Source organism: Microtus oregoni, unplaced genomic scaffold, assembly GCF_018167655.1.
Source record: "Microtus oregoni isolate MIOR12 unplaced genomic scaffold, Mior012 000007F_ref0000211, whole genome shotgun sequence".
NCBI classification, from domain to species: Eukaryota; Metazoa; Chordata; class Mammalia; order Rodentia; family Cricetidae; genus Microtus; species Microtus oregoni.
In genome coordinates, this window is record NW_024543066.1 from 12,145,225 (window position 1) to 12,158,135 (window position 12,911).

Consider the following 12,911-nt stretch of genomic DNA (forward strand, 5'->3'; position numbering starts at 1 on the left):
AAGCCAGGTTTTAGAACATTGGGCGGCTGGGGCACCTGAGTTCATTGGGCCAGCATTTAAAGCAACCCTCTGTGCCTAGGAAGGTGTACTTTTCAGTGTGGCCACTTGGTTCTTCTCATAGCCTATTCAACTCCTTAACAGGTCCAGAGGATCCAACCAGAACTCTTGCTCCCTGGGTGAGAGGACGAAGAAGGGGCTGGGCCTGACCTCTGCACACATCCTGAGATAGTCCCACATTCCCTCAGGGAGCTTGGAGGCATTCCATCTTCTGCACTCTAGGCTAAGGGAGGCTGGAAAGGCATTTGGGAAGAGCAGTGCTGTCTGGGGGAGGAGGCTGCGGCTCCTTCTGTGTCTTCACAGCTAGCCTGGGAGGACTGGGAGGGACGCGCTTGCTCCTCAGGGTGAGTGGAGGTGAAGGTGAATGAGTGAGATACAGACAAAGGCCACAAGAGCCCCTTTTAGACTTGGGAGTACTGGGAGGATACTTCCACCCCCCAAAACTGTCCATCACCCAGGGAAACCATCTAGGACATAACCCTCAGGTACAGGGTGGACAGGGACAGCCGACCTACACAGTGGTGTGAGGGAGCCTGGAGAGGGGGATGGCAATTGCTCCTGGCAAAGGACAGCTCAGCAAGTGGTGGCCATGGTGATGATGATGTCAATTTCTTTTTTGCGTACATTTGCTTGTTCATTCAATGAACTGCCATCAGTGAAAGGTTACTTAACAGCATCCCTTCCTAGAAGTACACACAGCCAAGCCCTGGCATGTCTTATACCTTCTCCCTGGGGTGTTTTCCCTTTCTTCTTCTTTTGTCAAAGAACTCCTGCTAATTCCTCGAGATGCATCCTAAAAGCTGCCATCTGGACACCCCTTTCCAGGCTCCTCTGGGTGGACTAGGTGGATACCCACTCTTTCCTGTGCATCTGTCCATCTCATTGCCCCAAGATGTGTACAGCAACTGTCTGTCTATTGCCTGTCCTTGACCCTTTGCTCTGGGAGGAGAAAGTCCATACTCCCTTTCCTGACTCCCTCAGCTCCGAGTCCCTTGACGATTAATGTTGTTAGGGAATGGGGGCTGAAGGCAAAGTCCCTGGAGTCAGGAGTGATGTCACGTGGTACCCACTTCCTGGGTAAGCTCTGTAGTTGGGAGTTGGCGTGGGAAGGGAAAGTAAAAGAATGCTAGGACACCCACAAAGAAAGATAGCAGTCTGGAATGCAGGCGACTGAACTCAAGTCCCTTCTCTCCCCCAACCAGGGCACTACTGTTCGGGTGATCACTGCTGTGGACCAGGATAAAGGGAGACCCCGGGGGATTGGCTACACGATTGTCTCAGGTAAGCCCAAGTCTGCGGTGTTTGTCACATATCCCAAGAGAGCCACTGCTGTTGGGGGCTCAGGCTCAAAGAGCCGTGGACTACATAGAATGGCATTTCAGACCTGTCTCTAGTTACAGTCCTTGTGAAGGAAAGGAACAGACTTAAAAGAGAGGAACAGGGTTAAAAGGCTGTGCTGTCTGGGGGCCCTGGGAAGAGGAATGTGTGCTACCATCCAAGGTCTGAAGCTGCGGGATTTCTGGGGCTCTGAGCCTGGAATGTGGTGACCCTTATCTCACCTCCTTCCGTGCGCTGGGATTTCTGTTCTTATTTGGTGAAAAGGTGGCAATTTTTACATCACTTTGGAACAAATAGAACTGCTCCTGTCTGATTTCATGTTCTAGTCACACTTCCAGCTGACAGGCATTCAGGTAGCACAAGGATATCACGGCGGGAGACACCGCGGCCCCCTCCCAACCAATAGATCCCTTGGCCGTGGAGAATAGCAACTGGCTTAATTGTTGGCTCTGCGTGAGAAGATGCCCAGCTCAGGCATGCCTTACCCAGAGACCAATCTGTGACAGCTCAGAGGCGCTGTCCAGGGGCTAAGTTACCCCCACTCGTAAACACTGGCTCCGCACCTACTCCATGCATACCGGCTCATAGTGTCCCTGTCCAGTGCACAGTCTCTGAAGGGTCATCCTGGTGAATTCAGGCAAGCCAGACAGATCAGGAGGAGGAGAAAGTCAGGCCACCCCAGCCTGCACCCCAAGAAAAGAGAGTGACGTGGTCAGAGCCTTTCCCAAAAGAGAGAAAGGCATGGAGATCCAGAGGGAGGAGGGAGGCTCTCCCGAGCCGGCTGTGTTGGTTGGGTCCCTGTCTTACTTGTCACTCATATATTGGGAACAGGAAGAGTACTTGCGTCAAAGTGGTTTATAGATCATGTGACTTGCTCCTGTGGTGAGCATTGTAAGCCCAGTGAGCCCCAAAGGAGAGCAGATGCAGCCAGTCTGGGTTAAGCATCTGTAGGAATTGGTACTTGAGTCCCTGAAACCCTCTGATTCCTTCTACTATGTACCCATTCTGGTACCCAGGACAGGAACCAGCCCAGAGTAGACCCTGATGTATACTCACGCAATGATTGTCGTTCTTGGGTCCTGGGGGCCCCTGAACCTCAGGTGCCTCAGCAACCTGGGCTGGTTGTAAGGGCTCTGGGTTTATGTCAAGACCCACCTGCCCCAACCAGGTACACACAGGCTCAGATCGGGAGCATGCAGTTGACCCATCCACACCTGAGGCCCTTCCCCTTGGGGCTGTTTATCAGCCACAAGCAAGGGGATTTATATCGGCCCACAAGTGTTCTCCCCACTACTAATGATCCCTCTGTTTTGCCGAGAACAAAGAGGCCTTTCGTGGTAAGTTATGGCTCCATCACCATCAATTTGTTCCCAGCCCCTCATGACCACACTGAGCCTGATGAATGACAGGGTTCTTTCCCACCGAGGACTTGGCATGAGCCCCATGTCTTCCTGTGCCTGCCATCCTGGGCACCAGGGTCATCATCCTCCCCATGCCAGGCTACAAAGGCCTTTAAGGGCTCCTGTCCCAGCCTGAAGTCTGAGTAGCCTAGCCACATCCCTAGTCACATCCCTCCTCTAACAGGACAGTCCTACTGCAAGGAATGCTGTCTTCCCCATGCAGAGCCCTGGACCGAGCATCCAAACTGGTGGGTTTGAGAACATGCTTTGCTTCCAGCAAGAGTTGTATTTCCGAAGGATGTTTGACTTGTTGCAGGCTTCATGGTGTTAACCTATAAGATGAGGTTAAGAACCCTAGGGCTGTGGATGTAGCTCAGTTAGTCGGATGCTCGCTTAGCCTTCAATGGAAGGCTACATAAAACTGGCCATGGTGGTACACACCTCTGATATCAGCACTCGCTGGAGGCAGAAGGAGCAGAAAGGTGGGAGGTCATCCTTGGCTGCTTAGCAGGTGGGTGAGTTTAGGCTAGCCTGAGCTACATGAGGCTCTGTTGCAAAAATAAAATAATTGAAAAAAAAGAAGGGAGGGATGGAGCAAGGAAAGGAAGGATAGTAGGAAAACAAAATTTAAAGACAGAAGGAAAAGAGGCCGGATCTCTTACAGCAGTTGGTGTCTCTTTCCCCATCTGCTCTCTGTGCACAACACACACCAAAGACTAAGGAGAAGAGAACCCCAACTGGTCTGGCTGATCACAAGTTCTCCTTCCTAAGAGTCAATGAAGGAGAGACAGACATTAATCCTTTTCTAGACAGGGAAAGACAAGACTTGTGCCTTCCTTGGCCAAGGGCCATGGCTGCTAAGTGGCAGAGCAGGCACTGAACCCCAGCTCATGGGCTCCGGAGAACACTCAGTATCTATGACAACAGAGGTCCCCAGGCCAGCAGCATTGGCATCACCCAAGAAATTGCTGGAGATGTGAAATCCGGGCCCCTCTAAACCTGCTGAGTTAGGAGCTGGGGGTGGGGACAGGTGACACTGAGGACTTCACCATGCGAAGCTCTGCACATGTGCTCCACAGGCGATATCGTGTACCAAGGCCGTGAAGTTTCCTACTTAGGAGGGTGAAACGAAGCTTACTCTTTATGTGTGAATTACATACATCCAGGTGTGGTGTTGAAGTTACACATCCGGGAGGTAATCAGGATCAAGGGTTTCTAGGGACTCATCGGGGTGAAGCAGGGCAGGTGGGGAACAGAGAGAAAAGAAGGCTGCTTACGAAGGAGTAGTCTAGAATAAAAAAATGAGAAGTATGCCGGTTCCGACCCTTCAGCCGCCATCTTTCAGCACATCGACCTCATCTGCAGGGTCACACAGGGGACGTGCCAGGCACCATGGTGGAGGGCAGCGAGGTGCTGGGCTCCTTCCTGGATTTGCTGTCAGATGAGATATTTTTTTTGAAAATAGATTGTTTAGGAGGAAAAATTGACATGCATATGCAAGTGTGCATTCCTACACATGGGGGAATAGTTATTTATAGTCTGACTTTATGAACCCACACACGTATACAACAGCAGCTACGTCAGGCCCCTGGCCACAGCATGCTGGGGCAGCCGTCGTCGTGGGAGACCATCCGGCAGCACACATCAAAGCCCTTGTGATTAAGCTGCTATGCATTTTCCTCCCTCTAGGAAGAGAAAGCGCAGAAGTAGAATTGCCTTGGAAATCTGACTAACACACCCAGCTTCTGCCTTGTGGTGGCAAACTGGGTTCCTGGAAGCCCCAGACTTCAGGCCTACCGTGTAGCTGACCTGTGGGGGCTTGGCCGAGGAGACATGGCAGGCAGATCAGAGAAAGGTGACAGGGATGTTGGTTGAGGGCATGAAGGAAAAAAAGAGTAGGTTCCTGGGCATGGCTGGCTGGTCAGACTAGGGCCTCCCAGGGTAGTCTGTCATCTGGATCAGAATTGGAAGACATGAATATTGAATATTAGTTCATTAACAGTCCACCAAGGTAGCTTCACGGCCCCTCCAGAATAAGGTTAAATGGGTGTGAGCAGGCCATAGTGATAATGTGAAAATAGAGAATATAAGTAAAGGAGGGGAAACACACATGCACCCACTTCTCTTACTGAGCCCTGCTGGAGGCCTAGGTGGAAAGCTTTAAGGTTAGCAGCTCTCTTTGCAACCATGAGTGTCTACCCTTGACCCACATCAGCACCCGTACCAGAGCACCCCATTATTTACCCAGGCAGACATCACTTGCTGAGTGTGGTGCAATGATGGGCCTCTGGGTTTTTTGTTTTTTTGTTTTTTTTGTTTTTTGCCTTGCTCTCTGCAGGCTGTTGTCTATGGAGAAGCTGTCTGTCTCTCTAGCCACAGCTGCAGGGAATGCGCTGTCGTTGCTGTCCCAGGCTCGGCCTGTCAGCGTTCTCTGCTTCTGTTTCTTGACAGTAGTTAGGGACATAGCCTCTGGGTTGGGAGCGGTGAATTGAATTATCTAAGCACACTGTGCGCCATTCACAGTGCCTTGTTTCCCCAGTATTAAAACAATGACAGCATGTTGCGCCGTCCTCCATTCCTTCGGGTGAAGCCCAGAGGTCCACAGGCTGCTTCCCTCTCTCCTCTCAGGGCCACCTTTCCGCCAGCAGTCCCTTCTGGTGATGCTCTGTGTACCAACTCTGTGGCAAACGATCTTTATCACTACCTGGGTATGCAGGAGCCCCCTTGTCCTTACGCAGGACTCAGGAGTCCCTTGGCCAGGAAACGGCAGCCTGCCATTTGCTCCCTTCCTGTGACTCTCACAAGTCAGGGGGACTTCACAAAGATTTCATGGCAAGGACAGTCTGAGATCCTCCTTTCTGCACCCCGTGGTCTTTATGACTCTCATCTCAGGCAGGAATGTCCCTTCCTTGGGGGACAGTGGCCTGCTATCCTATGGACACATCCTCAGACCACCCCCACTGTTGGCTCTTGAGTCTATATGCCCCACCAGACAGGAATGAAGTCGTGGACTCTTTAATTTGACAGCTCAGGGTGGGAGTCCTGGCTGAGGTGGCTGCAGCAGTGGGGCATGATGGGAGATCCTCATCTTCTCTACCCACCCCCACAGCGGTTTGCTTGTTTCTCTCCTTTGGCTCCTGGTGCTTATTGTCCTCGTCTTTGAATGAACTTCCAGGGCCTTGTGTGTCTTGGGAGGATTATGAAACTATCCACCATATCATTTAGGCTCTCTCTCCTTTAACTCGGCATACCTCAGAATTGATTTAAGCAGAATTCTTTGCTCATTGTCAATACTGGTTCATGTATGGCTGTTTTATTTCATTCTTGCCTTTTTTATTTTTGAGACAAGGTCTCTCTATTATGTAGCTGTGGCTGTCCTGGAACTCACTTTGTGGACCAGTCTGGCCTCAAACTCCCAGGATTCTAACTGCTTCTGCCTCCTGAGTGCTGGGATTAAAGGCGTGCGCCACTATGTCTAGCTCATTCTTGCCTTTAGTGATGTCGTGGATACCTGAGAGCCCACCAGCTCTGTGAGGGCCACTACTCAAACCTTACATCTGCCTGTGTGATCCTCTCAGCCACCACTTCCCTTCCTTCGGGTCAGCAGGGCCACGTCTTCCAATCCACCTCTTGCTCATCCCCTTGCTTTGGGAAGATGGCATATCTGTGTACACCACACACTATTTGGACGTAGTCGTCTTTGGACTTTATTCTTTTTTATATTTTGGTTTTTTGAGACAGGGTTTCTTTGCAGCTTTGGAGCTTGTCCTGGAACTAGCTCTTGTAGACCAGGCTGGCCTCGAACTCACAGAGATCTGCCTGCCTCTGCTTCCCGAGTGCTGGGATCAAAGGTGTACACCGGCTTCATTTTTAAAGTCTTGTGCTTTGGAGACATGCATCTTTCTCTCTATTCCGTATCCTCACATGTTGCTGGCGTGACGTCAGTTGCTCATCTCCACTACTGCATATGATTCCGTCTATGCACACTTGGGATTTTGCTATTATAATCCACACTGCCTTGACCCTCTTGTCTGCCTCTCTGCACATGGGGGGGGGGGGGGACACCTGGCCTTGGCCATGGCATCGTCTGTTATCCAGCAGGGATGTGGCTAGCTAGAGCCCTTCTAGAGAAAAAGCCATTCAAATGCACAAGAATATACGAAACCCACTTAAGCACATACTCGGGATTCAAACCGAAAGGTTTTTCGCTTCCAAAACTTTCATCTTTTTGCCATAGACACCAAGCAATCCTGTCAGTCTATGGTCTGTGTGCAGAGAGAGCTGCAAGTTAGGATTCAGTCATTTAGCTCGCCGCTGTATACTGAGTAGCTACCATGTGCCAGGCCCCATTCTCAGCCCCAGAGACCAACTTGGAATGGAGAGCTGGCGTCGTTGTTCTTGTGTCCAGTTTAGGAAAGAACAGATCAGCGAAGGCAGTGTGGCCCAGCTAGGTGACACCCTCGGAATGAAACTGTACCGTGAGGAGTGCGTAACAGGTGACAGACACACCCGAAAGGCTGCGTCCCGGCATGCCTCCCCCTTCTCGGGCTATAGGCACTAATCAGAGCCTTGCTGCACCCACCTCAGAAAAGGTCCCCATCTGATATCCCTAGGAGCCTTTGAACTTGGGATGAGAGCCCCGCTAGGCAACCCAGCTCCCAGCTCCCTTCTCATCAGATGCCTTGAATGACTGTTCAGCCTTCAAGGCAGCCCCCAGCTGGGGCTAATCTGAAATAAAAGTTTTTATTTATCTAGCTTGATACCTGGTGCAAGGTTAAATCATACAAGAGAAAAAGCAATAAAAGAGAAAGATTAAGCGTAAGGCTCCCGCTCAGGCCTGCCCTTTTGCAATATGGTTACAAAGATATTAAGCCCCAAGTCATCCACAGCTCCCTCATCGCTGTTCTTGAGTCCCTGGGCTCAGCTTAGCTGAAGTGGAGGGGATGGGAATGGGGCTGCAGGTGGGGGCCCCCTGGGGTGCCTTGCAAGAAGGGTAAGCTACCAGATGGAGTTGCAGTCGCTCAGCCAGTCAGCCACCTCCTACCCAGTGTATCTGTGATTCATGACTTCCCTGGGGAGCCAAAGGGACTGACATCTGCCCCTATGTGACTGCCAGCGCGGTTGTCATCATTATTTATTATGAGCCTACTGTGGGACCAGACCTCCGGGGAGAGAGAGGATCCTATAGCCACAGATCTACCCACAGTCGGCCTGGACTCAAATACCCAATGACCTTGAGCAGGAGCACCTCCATCTCAGTGTCTGTGGGATGAGAATGTTAGCCAGGTGATTGCCAGGGCTAAAGGAGTCCGTGCAGGGAAAAGTCCCCAAACATGAATTGTGTGTGCCTGATGCATGGTAGGCATTCAAGAAATGTTATCTATTACAACATCAGAGATAAGAAAATGGCTGTCCAGTTGGTGAGCACCTACAAGAAACAGTTTCTTCAGCCTGGTAAGAAGGGTCTAAGATGTGGCTCAGGTGACTGTTAGCTAGTATTCATGAAGCCCCCAGATCCTTCCAGATAAACTAGGCATGCTGGTGCACGCTGCTAATCCCAGCAACTGTGTTCCATTGTGAGAGGTGGAGGCGGGAGGATCAGAAATTCATGGTCAGTCTCAGCTACATGGTGAGCTCCAGGTCAGCCTGGAACACGCGGGACTACTAAAGCAGCAGCATCTGGGTATGGGTGGCACATGTCTTTAATCCCAGCACTCATACGGCAGAGGCAGGCAGATCTCTGTGAGTTCAAGGCAAGCCTGGTCTTTAAAAAAGAAAGAAAGAAAAGAAGAAAATCATTTCTGGGCTCCTCAAAAACACAGACTTCGGGCCAGAGAGATGGGTCAGAGGTTAAGCGCACTGGCTGCTCTGCCGAAGGTCCTGAGTTCAATTCCCAGCACCCACATAGTAGTTCACAATCACCTGTAATTAGATCTGGTACCCTCTTCTGGCCTGGAGTCATACATGCAGTCAGAACACTGTATACATAATAAATAATCTTTAAAAACCCAGAAGACTTCATGGGCCCATACCCTTTTCCCTCCCTGTATGGCTTGACTTTGGCTCTCTATAAATCCTCGCCTAGAGTTTTGGAAGTGCCCGTGGGTGGCTGTGTGTGTTCTTTGGCTTTTTGTTCCTGCCCTCTTTTGTCAGACTGCCCCCTGCTTGAAGAGGGTGACTTATTGTTCCTACTGTCAGAACCTTTGTAGGCACAGTAATGGCCTCATGTTTCTGGCCTCCCTGTGATCCTGAAGCCGCAGTAAATTATGAGTAGAAATGGGGGTGAGTTCTTCCCACACCCTGCACTTGGAGCTTGACCCCACATAGTCACTGCTTGGAGCCCTATGTGCTGGAACCCCTCGTAAGCAGCACGTGTACCTCTACCCCAAAGTCTTCCCCTCTGTCGAGCCAAACAAGGCCACCAGGTCCCACACCACTCTCCCTGCCCCATCTGTCTGTCCTATCAAGTCTGTGCTTTAAAGCCATTAGAAAGGAAAGAGGGACACAGAGAGGAGAAGACATCTCTCCATTAGCCCCAGTGTCCCCATCCACCAGACACATCCAGGGAAGACCTGGAGAGACCCACAGTGCAGGCAGCTCACCACAAGCCAGCAACATGGCTTCTGCAAGAACTAATTCTGGAGTTCAGGAACGCCAGTCCTTCTGGGACACTCCCCTGGATAGAGGGACTGAAGGGGGAAATTGCTTCCTGCCAGAGGGTAGGGTATGGACATGCATTTCAGTGGGACATTCTTCTTCCTTCAGCCCTAGCAACATTGGGAAATCATCTAGTGAACTAAGGGTAGTGACATGGGGACAATAGGTGACACCTCATGGGTGCTTGAGAACAAGTTCCAAGTTTACCCGCCTGTCCTTTGAGTCCTCCTAGAGGGCGGATCTCTGAGGTGTCTATTATTGCTTGAGTCTTCCTAGGTCACCACGAGGTGTGATTATTGTTCCCATTTCAGATGGAAATACTGAGTCCAGGTCATACAAGGTCACAGGACAAGGAGTAGAACTGGCTTTGAAACCAGCAGGTGGGCTCCGAGCGCTGTCTCCCCCCCCCCCCCCAGCTCTGTCTCCTGCATAGGTCTTCCCTAAACACACCTACCTTGCCTGTGTCCCCCTACCCCCTTCCCTTATTCCCTTGTGGGAAACTGGGCTCCACCCCCAGGCTTCCTGCCAGGCCCCATTTCACCTCCCTACCTCCCTCACTGTCAAGTGCTCCAGCTAAGGCAATTAACTCACTGCTCCCCATTCAAATATTTGACCAATATCTGGAGACAGAGATTCCCAAGAAGATACTTCCAGACATTGATTGAAATGAGCAAACACCAGCACAGAATGAATTTCTCCTCCAACAGCCACATTCTGCTGGCTGTGCACCGCCCTAGGGCCCCTGAAGGGGCTGCTTTTGTCATGGAAACAGGCAGGCAGGATCCGATGACTCCATGGTCCAGCTACCTGGTCCTGCTGTCCCTCCTTCTGGGAGGACATAAAGATCTCATACTCTAAAGGACCTGACCCGTGGCACGTTCTAGAGCCCGGAAGCAGGAGCTAGAAGTGCCCTTTGTGATAATGGCGCTGGTCAAGTGTTGTTTTAAAAGGCCTTGTGACTTGTCCCCCGGTGATGGTTTGATTCTTAAATGTCAGCAAGAGCCATTTAGTTGAGAATCACAGGACTGCTCGACAAATGAGGGTTTGAGGTACTGAGACTTATTGTCCGGGTGTGACTCAGTGATGCCTAAGAGACCTCACTGGATCCACAGTGTGGCCATCGGAAGTCCTCCCTGGGACCAGAGGAAGCTGAGGGTGGTAAGGGTTCTGGCAAGGACCTTGGGCATACACCGATGCTAACTCCCTAGCTGTGACTTACACGGTCCCCAGAGCTGATGGCCAGTGGCAGGGCTTGCAGACACATGGGGTGTGAAATGCCTCTGACTTGCATGGTGAGCCGTTTATTCTCTTCTTGATTTCCTTCAGTTTCTATTTCTGTCAGTTCCGCTCCAGAGAAGGTCTGTTTGGGTGCTCATGTCTATAACACCTCTTAGCCTTGGTTCAGATCCCTCTATAGCCAAGAGAGCAGAACAAGCTGGGCCTTAGAAGATAACACATACTCCCACAGAGGCCACCATGGACCCCACGTCTTCCGGTCTCCTCTGGTGGGGTTGACCAACTGGCTGTTTGTGGCACTTTCTTACATAGTCTCTTTCAGAGTGACTCTTGGAAGGGAAACATAGAGTCGAGGTGAAGAAAAATAATATAGTTGTACACAGGCCAGGCTGAGGCTAGGGGTGGGGGGACAGGATGACACACACTCAAAAGAGTGGGCTTGGGAGATCAACATATAAACATAGCCTTGGTCTCCCAGGCCCTTCGTCATCTAGACACGAAGAAGGACTCGTGGGGACTCTTGAGGGTCACATCTGTGCGTGTGACGTGCTTAGGACTGTGCCAGGTACAGAGCAAGTGCTGAGGGATACCAGCCCCGTATGGACAGGATCTTTGTCCAAAAGCCACTGTGGGATGTGGAGTGTTCTTCTTCTAGATGAGGCTGAGTGACAGAAGCTTAGGTGGCAAAGATGTCCCAGGAAGTGAGGAATGACTAAGGGAGAGACAGACCCACTGGGCTGCAGGTCAGGGAAGGGGAAGCACCTTGAGGACCAGGAGCTGGGATTGTTCCCTTATCTAGCTGAACCCAGCAGAAGTTGGGGTGCTCAGAGAGATGGTGGGGGCCCTTGCTGAGAGGGTCTTACAGGCACCCAGAGGATGCTTTCTTCTTATTTGTATCTCCTGGGATTAGGAATGGGGAACCAAATGTGTATCCTCTCCCCCTTTCCATGTATGTATGTGAACCCAAAGACCATGTTGAATGTCTTCCTCTGGCACACTCTACTTTATCCCAATCCCCCGGAATGGGGTCTCACTATGTAGCCTTGCACTCGTATCTGTCCTCCTGCCTCAACCTTTGAGGGCTGAGATTATAGGCACATGCTTCCGTGCTCAGTCCTCATAGGGCATCTTAAAGATAGATGGCTGGGCCTGTGAGACAGAGAGGAGCTTGCAGAAGCTGACTCAGGTGTTAGCACGGGCACTTGACAGATGACATAGGTGGCGCCACAAATCAACAGAGAAAGGGTGACTTGTTTGTGACTGGCGTCGGGGAAACTAGTTCCCTAACTGGAAAAAAAAAATAAAGCCAGATTTCTCAGCATACACCATGTACCAAGGTGGACTCTGGATGGATTGAAGACCTCGGTGTGAAAGGAGAAATACAAAACTCATAAAAGAAAGCAGGGGAGTATATCTTCGTGACCTTGTGGCAGGAAAGAACTTGTTGGCACCCAAGCAGCATAGGCCCCAGAAGAAAAACAGGTGAACATCTAAGGCAGTTAATTCCGTAGGAATGTATGAGCAAAGTCAACAGCAAGTGGCAGAAGGGGAGACGGTTTCTCCAGCAATTAAAGCCAACAAGGGACTCGCGGACGGAATACATGATGAATCCCCGTAAACCAGCAAAGCAAACTTGAGGGAATCCATTAGGAAAGCGGGCAAATGATCTCCCTGGGATGGGGAATCCCCATGACCTGTGGGAGCTCTGGAGAATCTGAAACTACTAGAAATTAGCAATGTGCAAAAGGCGGCTCTAATGGCCTTCCTCAGTTCCACAGTGACAAGGGGGCCAAGTCCTCCCTTTGTGGGTATTGCACAAGCCTGCAGACCAAGACAGCACTTTAAAGGTGGGAGCCTGTTTGCTGTTGGTCTGTAGGTTGTGAAGATGCTAGAAGGCCCTCAGTTAAGCAAAGTGGTTCCCATGCCCCCTCCCCATCTTCAATTCCATCCCTCTCCTTGGTAGGCCTGCAGTTGAAGACACTACTCAATTATATTTCGAATTCATTGGATTTTTTTTTCAGAAATTGCTTCTCTTTCTTGTTAAAGAGGGACTAACATAATGTCCTCAGTTTTGCCTCTTGGCCTGTGAAGGCTAAGGGATTTCCTGTGGCATTTTACAGAGATGGTTTTCCAAGCCCTGTACTGAAGAATATTCCAAATTAGTAAGGAACCACATCCTAGTAAGTGGAAGCACATAAAATTGCTACTTTTGTAGGTCAGAAA

The 12,911-nt window shown here is 50.7% G+C and overlaps 1 protein-coding gene across 4 annotated transcripts in view; it reads left to right on the plus strand.

The window, feature by feature from the left end:
• Cdh23 (cadherin related 23) overlaps window positions 1–12,911 on the plus strand; it is a 326,387-nt gene that overhangs the window by 121,448 nt on the left and 192,028 nt on the right. For all 4 annotated transcript variants that reach the window (XM_041655414.1, XM_041655412.1, XM_041655411.1 and 1 more), the window contains exon 8: window positions 1,260–1,338. In XM_041655414.1, the coding sequence (XP_041511348.1) occupies window positions 1,260–1,338 (79 nt within the window). The remainder of the gene's footprint in view (window positions 1–1,259; window positions 1,339–12,911) is intronic.